Raw genomic sequence first — 14,672 nt, 5'->3', positions numbered from 1 at the left:
TAGTTCTGTACTGAAACAGAAATAATGAATATCCTCCACACCCAACCTGGTATTTGATAGCTTTAGTCCATTCATAAATGTCTAAATACATCTTTCTTGTTATTTCATCTGTAGCAGGATGGCTTAGTGTGCTGGAGGAATGGATAATTTTAGTTTAACAAAGTGATGACGTTATTCTGATGTGTACTGAGTACCAAAGTAGGCATGTTTATGTTTTGGTAATAACAGATCTTTTCAGTCCGTATATTGCAACTTGTGACATCATTTCAGGCACATGGAAAAGATTCTACCCATTTTGAATATACATCCACCACTGTCATGAACACACCATTTCAGAATGGACCTGCAAAATCAGTAAGCAGTGTTTTCCATATCCTGGAAAGTTATAGTGGTGCTTATCTAAGCATCTTTTGTTTCACATGGCATGATTCATTATTATTATTATTATGTTGTTGTTATAATAATAAGAATGAAGAATGTTGTTATAATAATAAGAATTTTTATTGAAATTGGCTTTGTGGTTCTGTCATGCCCCTCAATGCATTGAGCTGTCCAGGGTGCTGAAGTATTCCTTATTGAAGTGGTTCCCAAACTTTTTTGAGTCTGTGCTCCCCTTGCTGAATTCAGGTTTTCCCAACCCCACCCCCCATGACGCACATAAAGTGTATATTTCAGGGGTTCCCAAAGTGTGAGCTGCAGCACCCTGGAGAGCATTGGCTTCCTCACAGGGGCACCGCAAACTAATAAGCTTAGCTGCAAAATAAACTGGAACAGTTTGCTGTTTATTCTGCAGTTAAGCTTATTAGTTTGCGGTGAGTGTAAGTGAATGCAGGAATAAATGAAGTGGCTGTGTGTGTGTGATTGGGAGAGTGAGACCGATGTGTGAGTGAATGCAGGTAATATGAATAAGAAAGTGGCTGTGTGTGTATGTGTGAGATCGGGAGACTGAGATCAATACGTGAATGAATGCAGGTATGAATGAGGATGTGTGTGTGTGTGTGTGTGTGAATGAATGCAGGTATGAATAAGGAAGTGGCTGTGTGTGTATGTGTGAGATTGGAAGAGTGAGAGGGATGTGTGAGTGAATGGAGGTATGAATGAGGAAGCGGGTGTGTGTGTGTATGAATGTAGGTATGAATGAGGAAGTGGCAGTGTGTGTGTGTGTGTGTGAGTGTGTGTGTGTGTGTGTGTGTGTGTGTGTGTGTGTGTGTATGTGATTCACACCTCTCAACTGTACAGATTTTCGCAGAATGTCCAGATTTTTGCCTAATATTTTAGTGTGTTCCTGATTTTTAGAGCAAAATATTTGGACAAAGCCTAAAATGATCGGGGGACAAATAGGGACAGATTTTAAATATTACTCTTACAAACTTAGTTGATAGAATAATAGGCTTTGCATTAGCAGGAATTCTCTGAAGGATGTGGGGTCTTGAACTCAAATATTTGTCATTATTTAATGACTTCAAGCCTCAACTATTTGCCAGAAAAGTACAGATTTTAGGAGGAGCACACCAAAAATATGAGGCAAAAATCTGGACATTCAATCACACACACACACAGACAAACGTCCTCATTCATCCCTCACAGCAGAAGCTTGCACAATTCCTCCTGGAAGGAGCAAGTCAAAATGTCCCTTTCTTCCATCTTCTCCTGCCCACTGTCGTACACCCAAGCTGTTAACTGAACATAGATCATTTGGATCGCAATCAGGGCTGTATCCCTCAATGCTGTAGAACCATACAATGTAGCAAGTTATGGTGCTGTATTAACAATGTATAATAGTGTTATACTAGGCAGTTTCTAATTGGGCAAATTAGGCTCTCTGGATGTTCAATAGATGACAGTTGCAGCAGACTAAGCTGTGTAGGTTGTATACTGCTCAGGATATGACGGACAGTTTCCAAAGCTTAAGGGCACTTTCCATATTACCCAACTGCTGAGCAGCTCAGGGAGAGCAGCAAAACATTAGTGGTTAAGGGTGTTAAACCTTCAGAGTTTTCTAGCTGGAGAAGTGCACTCTTCCTTGCGTGCTTTAAGTGATCGTTTGGATGGTGCTTCCCCAAGCAGATAAGTACCCCATTGGAGAAGACGTAACAATTGCTTTTAAGAAAAGTTTTTCTTTTCTGTCAGAAATCCATACTAAGGTCAGTTTTCCAAGATGGCTGTATGCTGATCAATAGCTTAACTTCTTTCACGGTGTGAAAAAGCCCCCTGAAAGACGAGTGCTAGGAAGTCCTTGTCAGTTTTGGTAAATTAAGTTACTGGGTAGTAAATACACTGCCTGGATGCCAGCAAAGAATAAGCCAAGAGAGCCTGAAAGAAAATCAGTGAAGAAAAAAGTCTGACTGGGAAGAATCCTGCAGCTGTTCAGCAAAAACTAGGTCAAGGTCAGCTCTAGTGCAAGACATGGCTTCCAGTAATCTAAAGGGAAAAAGTCAGATGTGCTCAGAGCTGATTCATATAAATAAAATGCTGAAGGAATATATCAACACAAATAACAAAAGGCTGGCAAAAAATGGAAGAAGTTTTAAACGTGTTCAGATGAGTTGATAAAACTGCAAAACTCAGGGGTCAAATTAAAGAAAAGGCTGGCTGAGTATGAGATTCCTCAAGAAGAGAAGTCTAATAAAATGGTATAATTAGAGGATAGATAACTTGGGGAAAACCTGAGATTTTCTTCTTCATCCCTGGTTTGGCACCTATGTCTCTGATGCAAACAGGTACCCTGTAAATGGTTCATCTCCCAAGCCCATGCTTAAACTTATCAGGGTATTAGAACTCATCAGAGATTTGGGATGCGTGGCTAGGCTTAAAAAGGCCCTTGTGGTCATTAGCCTAGTAAACACCTATGAACCTATACCTGCATTCATTCACACATCGGTCTTACTGTCTGTCACACCCACACGCCACACACCCACTTACACATTCATTCATCCATTGCTCTCACTTTCCCAATTTCACACCCTAATGCCACACACCCACTTACGCATTCATTCGTACATCCCTCACTCTTCTGATCACACAGACACACACGCACACAGACACACACACACTTCCTCAGTCATACTTGCATTCATTCCACTTTGCTCTCACTCTCCCAATATCACACCCACACACACACACACTTTTTCATTCATTCCTGCATTCACTCACACATCGCTCTCACTGTCCTGATCTCTCTCTCTCTCTCACACACACACACACACACACACACACACACACACACACACACACACACAGACTCTTGCTTTCATGCACGCATTCACTCGCACACACACACGCACACACACACACACACACACACACACACACAGAGGCATTCACTTACCTGCAATCAGCTGCTAAGCTTCACGGCTCCCCTGTAAGGAAGTCATGGCTCCCCAGGGTGCCGTGGTGCACAGTTTGGGAACCCGTGCCCTATTGCATAATGATTGGTTCCCACTGGACGTAGCTGTTGCCTGTATTACTGACTTCCCACCTTTTTTAGTTTTTAAGTAAAAATATAAGTAAAAAAAGATCTTTTAATAAAGAATGCTTTTTATTCAATTGCTGTAAAAAATAAAAAAAGTAAGGAAGTAGAGTGAAAACATTGCCAAAGAAATGCAGACAACCTGATTTCAGAAAAGCATTCGAAGTTGGTTTTGCTGATTTCTGCTACTACTTCTGGTACCTCATTACCAGAATCTCACTCTTCCTTATTTTTTCTTTTACAGAGATTGCATTAAAAGCATTCTTTATTAAAAACAATCTTTTTTTGTTACTTATTACAGATGAATTCAACTGTTAGCATTTAACAAGCCTCCACAATTTTTTTTTTTTTTTTTTTTTTTTTATTTTAAACCACACAGATGTTCAAAATGAAATTCTTCTTTTACTAGTGCTTTTCTCCACAGTGGTGAAATCCTTCTACTACCAGTTTCCAATGCGTAATGACTCCAAAGGGCACAACATTTCTCTTATAAAATTTCAGATCTTCTTTTGGGATATACTGTTTAGCTCTCTTCATACCCATGAAGATAACCTCCCTTCACAAAACTTAATACTCACAGCACTTGTCATTTCAGCTTCCACTGACTTTTCTGAAAAAAAGTTTCTTCTATAATTGTAGTTGTGCATTCTATCACTTGTCCAGTTACTTTGCAATTTTTGATAATGATGTTTTCAAGAGTCTGTTTGTATTTCTATGTCCCGTAGACTTTTTTTTTACTCAGTCTGGTAATCATACACTGATAAAACTATGACACTTTTCTGAACATACGCAACTGCCATAGATGAACAGGTCCACTTCAGCTGCATTAGTTTTATACTTATGCTGCCGTTAATGACTCCAGATAGAGTCTGGCCTCATGCATAGAGTTATCCAAAGCATTTGATTTGGAAGATATTCCGAGGTTATTGAGGCTTGAAGACTATTACATGGTCTTACTTTACAAATAAATTCCCTAAGAAAATGTGTGATGTTACAGTATCCCATGTGTTTCAACAATGGAAAGCCCCTGTGGGGCTCAATAATGGGACCAGTACTATTTATTGTAGCTGTAACCACACTAAGTAAAGTTAAACTGCTCACTAAATTGTTTATGCAGGTGATATAACACTGAGCTTGGTGAGAGGTACAAGACGTTGTCATATATTGTAGCCTGAATTTCATAACATACAAAAAGGAAATTATTGTTACTGTAACTTTCTGTATGCCCTTTTTCCTTCTGCTGTGTAGCAGTGATAAAAGGTAAGAATGGTCAAGATGTGATATGGGTTCAGGCTACTGATTGTCTTGATATTCTCAGTGATACACATTTGTAGTTTAATCAGCAATTGATAGAATCACTTGGTGCAGACAATAAATATCCTTCTGTCAAGGTCTCCATCTCTCCTTCCCTGCTTGGAAGCAGTCCGTCACCAGAGATGCGCAAGACTTTGCTTGGTAGTAGTTTCAGGAGGGATAAAAGTGCAGGGGATGTGGGACACCAAGGGCAGATGCAAGCAAATAAATGTCAAGGAGATGCTTGCCCTGATCAAGGTATTCAACTGTCTGAACCATCTTTGATCTCTGAGACCTCAAGTGGTTGCAGGCAGTACCACAGTCATGTGGTACATCAACAAGCAAGGGGGAACCAGGTCATACCCCCTTTGCAGACTAGCCATGTTAGCTTGGGATGTAGCTTCACTGCACAGTCTCACTCTACAGACAGCCTACATTCCGTCAGAGCAAAACTGTGTGGCAGACAAGCTGAGTAGGACCAGGGAAGACCTTCACTAATGGAAACTAAATCAGGGGGTCTTCCAGGATTTGATCCATGTGTAGGGAGTTCCTCAAGTAGACATACTTGAACAATCTTCTGGCAAGATTCTGTTTCAGGACTCCATATAAGAGTAGGAAGATGGATGCCTTTTCTTTTCCTTGAGCAGGCATGTTCCTGTATGCTTTTCTACCCTTTCCACTAAGATCTAAGGTACTTCTGAACTTTCAGAAGGAATCCCCCAAAATCTTTGTGATGACTCGCTTCTGGCCCAGACAGCCATGTTTCTACCTTTTTTTAGAAATGGGTAGAGGCGGTTACCACAAACTTCCTCAAAATTTAGATCTGCTGATAGAAGAACAAGAGTGTTTGATATACCCAACATCAATGAACTTCAGTTGACTGCCTGGATGATGGGATCATAATTCCTTTTAGATATGTGTTTACTGAGGATGTGCAGCAGGTACTAATGAAGCCAAGAATGTGTACGGACATTGAGAATTTTACAATGAAGGCAAAATAAGAGAAGTAATGTATGTAGACTTTATTTTGAATATATGCTCCAGTTCGTGACATTGGTATATGTATAAAACAGCAAAATGTCAGCACTAAAACTAGTCTTCTACTTGGTAAATTCAGTCAATATATAAATATGCAAAATGTGCTCAAATTCTAGTAGACTTTATGAAAATTGGCAGATGAGGGTAATCTGACAATAGATCAGTAGAGTTGTGGCGTTGATTTTTGGTATTATACACCAATATCCCCACTGTTTACTACAATCACAGAAGAGTTTCCAGAAAGTTTCCAGAAATTTCTTATCTTTCCATCAAATCCCCCCCCCCCACCGTGCTTTTGTCTCATGCCAGCATAAATACTCATTTACAGTGATATATGCATAGATCAGGGGCCACTATATCTTAAACTGCGAGACATTTAAGCATTCCTTAACCCAGTTTGTGACTCTTCATAGATTGTCCTTTCATGCTTGTCCTACTTGTTTATTATCCATTCCAAACATGGGTATTCATTTTAGTATCCTAAGACCAGTTAGATCCCACAAATCCAAGTGACCATGATGCTGTCAGAGTGAGATTGTATTACCATCAAAATGACATTCTTTAATCAAGGTGCACTCCCAGTTCATCAAGCCCACCACCGTTATACCTTGGTACCACTATTCCTTTTCTTTTTTCCTGGGTTTGGCCTGCCTGTGTACTCCATTTAGTAAAGTGAGTGTCCTTTTCCCCTACCTATTAATAGTCATAGAAGCTACTTTTCCCCATCTGTAGGTTAAAGATGATTCCAGAATGGTTACAACACATTGTATCCCCCAAGTATGGTACTAGTTGTAAAAATGCAGCTTCCTTCATAAGCTAGGTGTGTGTTTGGGTGGGGTAACTGTCAAACTTTGCATTGCAACTTTGGTTTTATTTATATGTTCTCACCAGGTTAGTCTGGCTGAACCAAGGGTTCCTTTTCTGTGGAGTCTGGAGAGAAGAGCTCCAAAAAAAAAAAATAGTTAAGAAATACTGATTGGCATTTCCTTAACTTTGGGCTGCTTCCTTTCTGTTGTTTAATTCTTGATGGTTGCTAACCATTTGGATTGCTATAGTGACCAACAATGATGCACAAGCATTAAATACTATGATAAATGGATCAACTTCAGCTAACTAGTAAGGTACTGAATATCATGTAGGGGTATTTTTTTTTTCATTTCAGATTTACTGAATGTATAAAGGTGTCCACTGAACATCGGAAATCCTCTTTTGAAGAGTTTGCATGCAATGTCAACAATGAATCCTGAATAGTAAGTATATTTAAGATTCTGTTTGCATATTATATCCATCTAAACAAGATAAAAAAAATATCATGTGTGATAGTTTGCATAATGTTTTAATGTTTTGTGCACAATTATTACTAAATCATAAAACTAGTAACTAAAAGCAGTTTAAGTTGTTCATTTAGGGACATGTATGGTTGAGCAAAATACCTTCTACCACTGTTCCACAATATATGTGCTTTAATAAACAGTTTGGAAATTTTTTTTGCTAGATTCTGTGGTCTGTTTTACTTTGAATTTGGTCCAGCTTTCTGACTAAATCCAGAGCTGAATGAGTGAAAGCGTCTGCTTATAGTTACGCATAACCATTACATATTTAATAATTACCAGTGACAGAAGCTTAGGAACCTATCTACTCGCTTACAATAGAAGTACTGTGAAGACCAGGAGATTAATGTCTTTTACAGAATATTCTGTGAGAAAAACTGTGACATTCCTTTGTGTTGACGGTTGCATATGCATTGCTTTTTGGAGACTGCAGCTGAGAAAGGCCAAGGAGGATGGGACTGTTCTTAATGAAGTTGCTCTCCATAGATACTGCTAGCCTAACATCAGGACTATACTGGAAGTGAAAACCTTTTTAATTAAAGACGCACGTTTTCAGCTGCTGCTTACCTTGACTTATAGCCATCTGTAGTGTTATACTGTCCAGTGGCGGATTTATCAGGAAGAGTGGATTACGGGAACTGTTGTCTTTCGGCATTTTCCCGGTTAGGGGTCACCACAGTGGAACTCCAGTCCGCTAATGATTGGCAGTAGATTTTTATGTGCCGAGTTGCCAGCCCTGGCACACAACCTTCAATGAAGGCACGCCCATTCACGCATGTCTCCACAAAGAAGACGCTCTACCTGAGAATCTAACAGGACAGCGTCTTACTGTGAGGTGACAACGCTACCGCAACACCACCACCACAGTCTCGTGGATTACGGGAACTAAAGCTCTCATATTAGCTCTGACCTCTCAGCTGTACCACTCTTGCTGATGCATTTTATTGCCAACCTTCCCCTGTGTCGAACTACTTTTTTATATGCAGCAGAGCTCCTGAAATGTAATTGGACTGTGAGGATCAGTTCCTTGTCAGCTAATCCTGACAACCCAATCTCTTTTAGGAACCAAATGGAAAGTAATAAAGAAAGGATTGCTTTCATGGCTCTCTGTGCTGAAATGGGAGGATTTCTGACCTGGCATATACAGTCTTGCAGAAATGCCGAAGTAGGTTCGGGTAAGAGACCTCGTACCTTTTAGCTGTCCTTTATTTTTGCAGAATGTCCCCTTGATATTTTGGTCTGTCCCTTTTAAAACTGGTGGTTTTCTGGAAAGTAATTATAGATTACATTTACTGTTTTAGTTTTGGAATTTATTATTCAGAAAAATGTGTGCTAATGCAAAGCCTCCACAGCACTGCTGCTTGCACACCTTCCAGTTGTCCAGTATTTCCTGAAAATGCCAATTTTCTTCTTTAAATATCAGGATACAGCAGAATGATGAATAGCCCCTTTAAGATTTATCAGTTTTTTTTCTCTCTAGGCAACCTTATGTCATCACGCCACAACTGTCCCCCTAAACACTGGATGTGATGACGTCATTAGAAGTACACTGAATTAAGTAAGTACAAATAAACTGTACAGTGGCATGGTTAATGCAGAAAGTTCGTTTCTCATAACACAGTGGCATTCTAATAGTGTGAATTTTTAGATCCGCCTGAATGCAAGATGAGTAGCCAGAAGCTGAGGCAGATATAGAATTGATTGTAATTTACAAAGTCTGAGTGGGAATTAGATAGAAAAGACCATAACCTTCTGTTGCTTAATTTAGTCCTACATTATGATGTTGCCCTTTGAATAAAAATGGGAGGAAATTAAAAACATTCCTTTATTCTACAAACTTGTAAATAGTCCTCTAACAGTCAGGTTCAATTCATTGTATTGAAGTTCTAGGTCCACTGAGTTTCTTTCCCCTTTACAGTTTAGTTCAGCATTGTTGATCCTATTCTGAAAATGGTAAGTCAGATAAGTGGGATGTAACTGAACCACTGAAGAAAGTAAATACACCAAAAGTTTGAGTGCTGTTATATTAACTGTACAAGTGGAGGCTTCTATAATGAGAATTTTGTTGTATGTTCTAACTTTTGATTATATATGCAAATACAGTACAGAAAAAACAGATGTTAAGTTGTCTATCTCGCCTTCATTCTTGCTGGATGGGTTCGGAGCCGACCTTGGCTCTGACTCGGCCACTCTAAAAGCTCGAGAGTTGGTTCCACCGGCTCGAGGCTCCCCTTATATCCCATAATGCTAGGCGTGAGTTACCTCAGATCTCGTTTGCCGCTACAGCATCGAGGTGTTGGTTTTTCTACCGGCTTGTTGGTAAGTGTATTTTTTGTGAAATTAGCATACTTAAAACCCTATATTTTTAAGTTTAAATATATTTCCCTTAGTGTAGTGGATTTCTACCCCTGTTTTCCGAAAAATCCCATTTTTTTTTCCCACAAGAACTTTTAAAGTTCTCTCTCGGGCCTTCTGGCCTTTCCCCATCCCCTAGTGGTGTGTGTGTGTTACTCTTAATTAAACTTAGTTAATTGTTTATTTTTGAGTTTTAGAAGTAAAATTAGTGTAATCAGTGTGTCTGTTTGAGTGTGTGTGATTACACTTTTTTGTCTAGGATGTCTAAAGACACAAAGGTCTCAGGCTTCAAGAAGTGTGATGCGTGCTGTCAGAAAATGTCTCTGACAGACGGTCACACTTCTTGTGTCTACTGCCTGGGGCCTTTGCACCTGCAGGACTCCTGTGCTGTATGCCATGGCTTCAGCCCCAGGGTCCTGCAGGAAAGAAAAAATAAGTTGATCCTACGGGGTCTTCTTAAGCCTGAGGATTCCCTTTCTGTCTCTGGGAAGCCCTCTAAGGCTTCTAGGTCCTCGGCTCCAACTACTGAGCCGAGACCTAAAGCTACAAAACCTATGTCTGCATCGGCTCCGGCTGGAGCCGATGAGTCTACAGCTTCTGTGGTTCCCTCGGCTCCGGCTGGAGCCGAGGTAGTAAATTCCCTTGTCGGCTCCGACCAGACCTTGAGCCGACATCTAGGAAGAGATCCAGGTCACCATCCCTTGGCTCCGTTCATTCGGCTCCAGCATCTCCTCTGCTGTCTGAGCGGAGCCATAAATCTCACTCCTCTAGGTCATCGAGGCTGTCAGATCATGACCTCCAGAGGGTAGTGAGTCGACTTCTTAAGTCCGAGGCACTGGCCCAAATGCTTCAGAGCCCGACTCATCAGTCGATGCCTGCCCCTGTCCATCAATATATTCCTCCTCCGACTCCGTTGAGCTCGGGCCGGCGTTGAACCGAGACTGTGGCAGCGTCGGAGCCGATACAGGTGTCTTCGGCTCCGTCGTCGGCTCCGATTTCTTCTTTCGAGGATTCTCGGCGCCGGACTTCCCTCGTCGGCTCGAGGGGTGAGTGGCATCGGACCCTTGTCCGACCCCGCTCTTCCTCTCGGAGCTTCAGCGCTGGTGAGTTCGGCTCCGACATCGGCCTCGGAGCCATCACTGTCGGTGCAGAGGGAGGTTCTCAGCTTCTCGGAGCGGGGACCTCTGGCTTTGCCTGACAGGGGTGCGTTCGAGGTCATGCGGAGTGTGTTAGAGCCTGGCTCTACTCCACAGTCGGCTCCGGCCACCCCTCCCTCTACGGTGCCTCAGGTCAAGTCGACTCACTCCCTCATCCCGGACCGCAGAGAGCCAGCTCCTCAGGAACCCCTGTGGGATTTCATCCTCTTCGAGGCCTCTCCTGATTTGGCAGAAGAGCCCCTCGGAAGAGGAAGTGTAAGAGGAAACACATTGACTCACCTGAGTCCATCACATCTGACACAGATTTAGATGATTCCGAGGGTTCCCCCCGTTCCCCTTCTGAAGATGTCTCCTTTGCAGACATTCTCGAAATCCTCAAACAGAGGGGAAATTGGCCAGTCCTCAGCCCTTCGGAGGATGAATCTGTGTACCTTGAGGCGTTCGGCTCTCGTCCTTCCACCTCCTGGGTGTCTCTCCCCTTTGACCCCCTCATGCAGGTGGTAGCTAAAAAGGCATGGACGGCTCCTGATTCAGTGGACCCCACTCCCAGGAGACCCTCAAAATTCATAACGGCACCAGCAGACAAACAGTTCTTGACAAAAGGAGTTTCTGTGGATGCTATGGTGGTAGCTGCTGCCACTAAGAAGGAACTAGCTGATCCTTCAGTACCTGTCCATCCACCTAACAAGGAATCTAGGTCCATGGACAGGTACGGGAAGTGGATGTTCTCGTCAGCGACATTTACTATGCGTTCGCTGAACTACCTGTGCCATTTCACTCGTCTTCAAAGGGACTTGATTAAAGAAGCGAGTGACATGTTGAAGGACCCTACAGCTGCGGGTTTTCAAGATAAGATGAACACGCAGCTGGCTACCCTTAACTCCATAGCCAATTCCTCCATGCGCCTCCTTTCTTATGCAGCTGATGGAGCGAGTAGGGCCGCAGGGACAGGTGTGGCCTTACGTAGGCATGCCTGGATGCGGCTATGCAATTTTGCGGACCCCTTCAAGACGTCTTTCACTAACTCCCCGTTTGATGGATCATCTCTCTTTGGTCCTCAAGTGAAAGAAACCTTGACTAGGTGCGAGACTGATGGCAAGACTCTTTCTGCCGTCGGAGTCTGTTTTTCTGCTCCTTCTAGGCCTTACCCCAAAGGCCAGAAAAGTGGGAAAATGTGGTTCCGTAAACAATCTCAAGGGACTTCGCCTGATGAACAAAGTCGTTTCCCCGCCAGAGGCAGAGGAGGGAATAACAATGGTAGACGTCGCCCTCGAGGCAGGGGGGCTCCGCAGAACCAGGGCAATCAGGAAGCCTTCTCTGATAAGCCCTTTCAGCATCCCTGAGGTGTTGCCCGACTGCCCACCTTCGGAGGCAGTCGGGGGAAGATTGTCACTGTACCCAAAAGCCTGGCTATCCCTGACTCAAGACAAATGGGTACAGTCCGTCATTTCCGAAGGCTATTCTATCCCCTTTCTTCGAATTCCAATCCAATCAAAAGTCCCTTCCAGATGTTCCACCCGCTCAAAGGGATCTAGCGGTTTTGGAAATTTCAAAACTGCTTGCAAAAGAGCAATTCAGCCAGTTCCAGCAGACCAGAAAGGATCCGGAATCTACTCAAGGTTCTTTTTAGTTCCAAAGAAAACAGGGGACTGGAGACCAATTTTGGATCTCAGTATCTTGAACAGATCAGTCAAGAAAACAAGATTTCGGATGGTCACGCTGCAATCCATCCTTCCCCTATTGGGAAAAGGCAACTGGATGTGCTCTATAGACCTTCAGGATGCGTACTATCACAGAATATGAACAGTGGCTCCAGAAGATTCCTCCGCTTCAGGCTGGGAACCAGTCATTTTCAGTTCAGGGCCCTGCCCTTTGGTCTCACCACTGCCCCCCGGGTGTTTACCAAATGCATGGCAGTGGTAGCTTCTCACCTGAGACGACAAGGATTCCAAGTGTTTCCATATTTGGACGACTGGCTCCTCACAGCTCCCACCAAGCATCTCCTTCTGATGGCCAGGGATTACACTTTTCGCATTTGTCAAAAGTTAGGCATTTCAATAAATTGCGAAAAGTCTGTTTTGTCGCCTTGTCGTGTGCTATTACTTTCATAGGCGCAAATCTAGACACAGTAGACATGTCTGCGAGACTAACACATCAGAGAATAACAGACATTCACAAACTGGTCTCACTCCTTTTCCACAACAACAGAATCAAAGCCAGGTTAGTTCTGAAAGTGTTGGGAATTATGGCGGCGGCCATACCTCTGCTTCCATTAGCCAGATTCCACATGCGGATCCTTCAATGGATGCTCTTTACACAATGGTCATACCAGCAACTTCCAATGTCTCACACCATTATGATCACGCAGGCGTGCAAAAATCATCTCATGTGGTGGATGTCTTCCCCTCAGCTCTTGTTGGGAAGACCCTTTGTTCCATCCCCTCCGGTTGCTACTCTGACAACGGATGCCTCCCTGATCGGGTGGGGGTGGCATTATCAGGGCAGGACGGTCCAGGGCACATGGCAACCAAACGAATGCCACTTGCACATAAATGTTCTGGAGATGAGAGCAGTGCTTTTAGCGTTGCAAGCCCTTCAAGACTCTCTTCCCTTGGGAACGATTGCAATCCAGACAGACAATATGTCTGTAGTGTGGTACATCAACAAACAAGGCGGAACCAGGTCATACCACCTGTGTCGAGAAGCACTCAGATTGTGGCAATGGGCGATTTCTTCTCAGCGGTTTCTGATAGCAACGCACATCCCCGGGAAGTCCAATCAAATTGCGGACAAGTTGAGCAGAGCTATCCTCATGCCTCACGAGTGGTCTCTGAAAGACTCTGTTGTGAGAGAAATTTTCCTCAAGTGGGGTCAGCCTTGCTGCGATCTTGTTGCTACTCCCCAAAACAGCAAGTGCAGAGAATATCTCACTCTATCCCCTCTACGAGGCCAACCCAGCAGAGACGCTCTAGTCCAAGTTTGGCCCGGGACTTCTGTATGCATTTCCTCCTTCCCACTAATCTCTCAAGTGATACAGAAAGCTATCGCTCAGAAGGCCTCATTGATCCTCATTGCTCCTTACTGGCCTCGACAGGTGTGGTTCCCCTTTCTACATCAATTTCTATTGGCGCGACCGTGGCATCTGGACCTACTTCCGGATCTTTTGATCCATCAGTCGCGTCAATTACATCGCTCCCTCCCTCTCTGAACCTCACTGCTTGGTTCCTCCAGTTCCAACCTTAGCCAGGCTTCCTCAATTATCTCACTCCGTTCGAGATATTTTGATAGCTTCCCATAAATCTTCCACTCGGAAGATTTATTTGAGTAAGTGGAAACGCTTCACATATTGGGCTCAAGGAAGGGACATAGATCCTTTCACTGCTTCCATCCAAATAGTCCTTGATTTTCTAGCTGAACTCTTCCATGCAGGTTCATCTCCCTCTACTCTTAAAGTTCAATTGGCAGCTATTTCCTAACTTTCATGTGGGTATTTCTGAATCTGCCTTAATGTCCCACAAGCTTTGCAAAGCATTTTTGAAAGGAGTTTTTCTTCTCAGACCTCCTATAAGAAATCCTCCTTCTCCTTGGGACCTAAATTTAGTTCTTGCTTCTTTGATTCTTCCCCCTTTCGAACCTGCAGTCTCCTGTTCTTTAAAATTGCTATCATGGAAGACTCTCTTTCTGGTAGCTATTACTTCAGCCAGAAGAGTTTCAGAACTTCAAGCACTCAGCTGTCGACCTCCTTATCTATTATTTCATAAGGACAGGGTATCCTTACGAACGAACCCGTCCTTTTTGCCTAAGGTAGTCTCGACGTCAAATCTAAATCAAAGCATTGACCTCCCTGTGTTTTTTCCAGAATATTCCAATAGATCTGAACAAAAGTTACACTGCCTGGATGTTCATCGTCAATTGAGGTACTATTTGGATAGAACAAAACAATTCAGAAAATCTGACCAGCTGTTTGTCTCCTATGCGGAAGGCAGAAAGGGACTTTCAGTTTCAAAGGTATCATTATCCAGATGGCTA

At 43.0% G+C, this 14,672-nt stretch overlaps 1 protein-coding gene across 1 annotated transcript in view; it reads left to right on the top strand.

Moving 5' to 3' along the window:
- The window catches only part of LOC122794485 (ras-related protein ORAB-1-like), a 1,047,271-nt gene that overhangs the window by 313,698 nt on the left and 718,901 nt on the right, over positions 1 to 14,672 (top strand). Inside the window, exon 3 of the mRNA XM_044062928.1 lies at positions 6,963 to 7,050. Coding sequence (XP_043918863.1) covers positions 7,028 to 7,050 — 23 coding nt within the window. The 5' untranslated portion in view covers positions 6,963 to 7,027. The remainder of the gene's footprint in view (positions 1 to 6,962; positions 7,051 to 14,672) is intronic.

The sequence above is a fragment of the Protopterus annectens genome, chromosome 1.part0 (assembly GCF_019279795.1).
Source record: "Protopterus annectens isolate FY-2018-M chromosome 1.part0, PAN1.0, whole genome shotgun sequence".
Taxonomy (NCBI): Eukaryota; Metazoa; Chordata; order Ceratodontiformes; family Protopteridae; genus Protopterus; species Protopterus annectens.
This window is presented reverse-complemented; position numbering and strand designations above follow the sequence as displayed.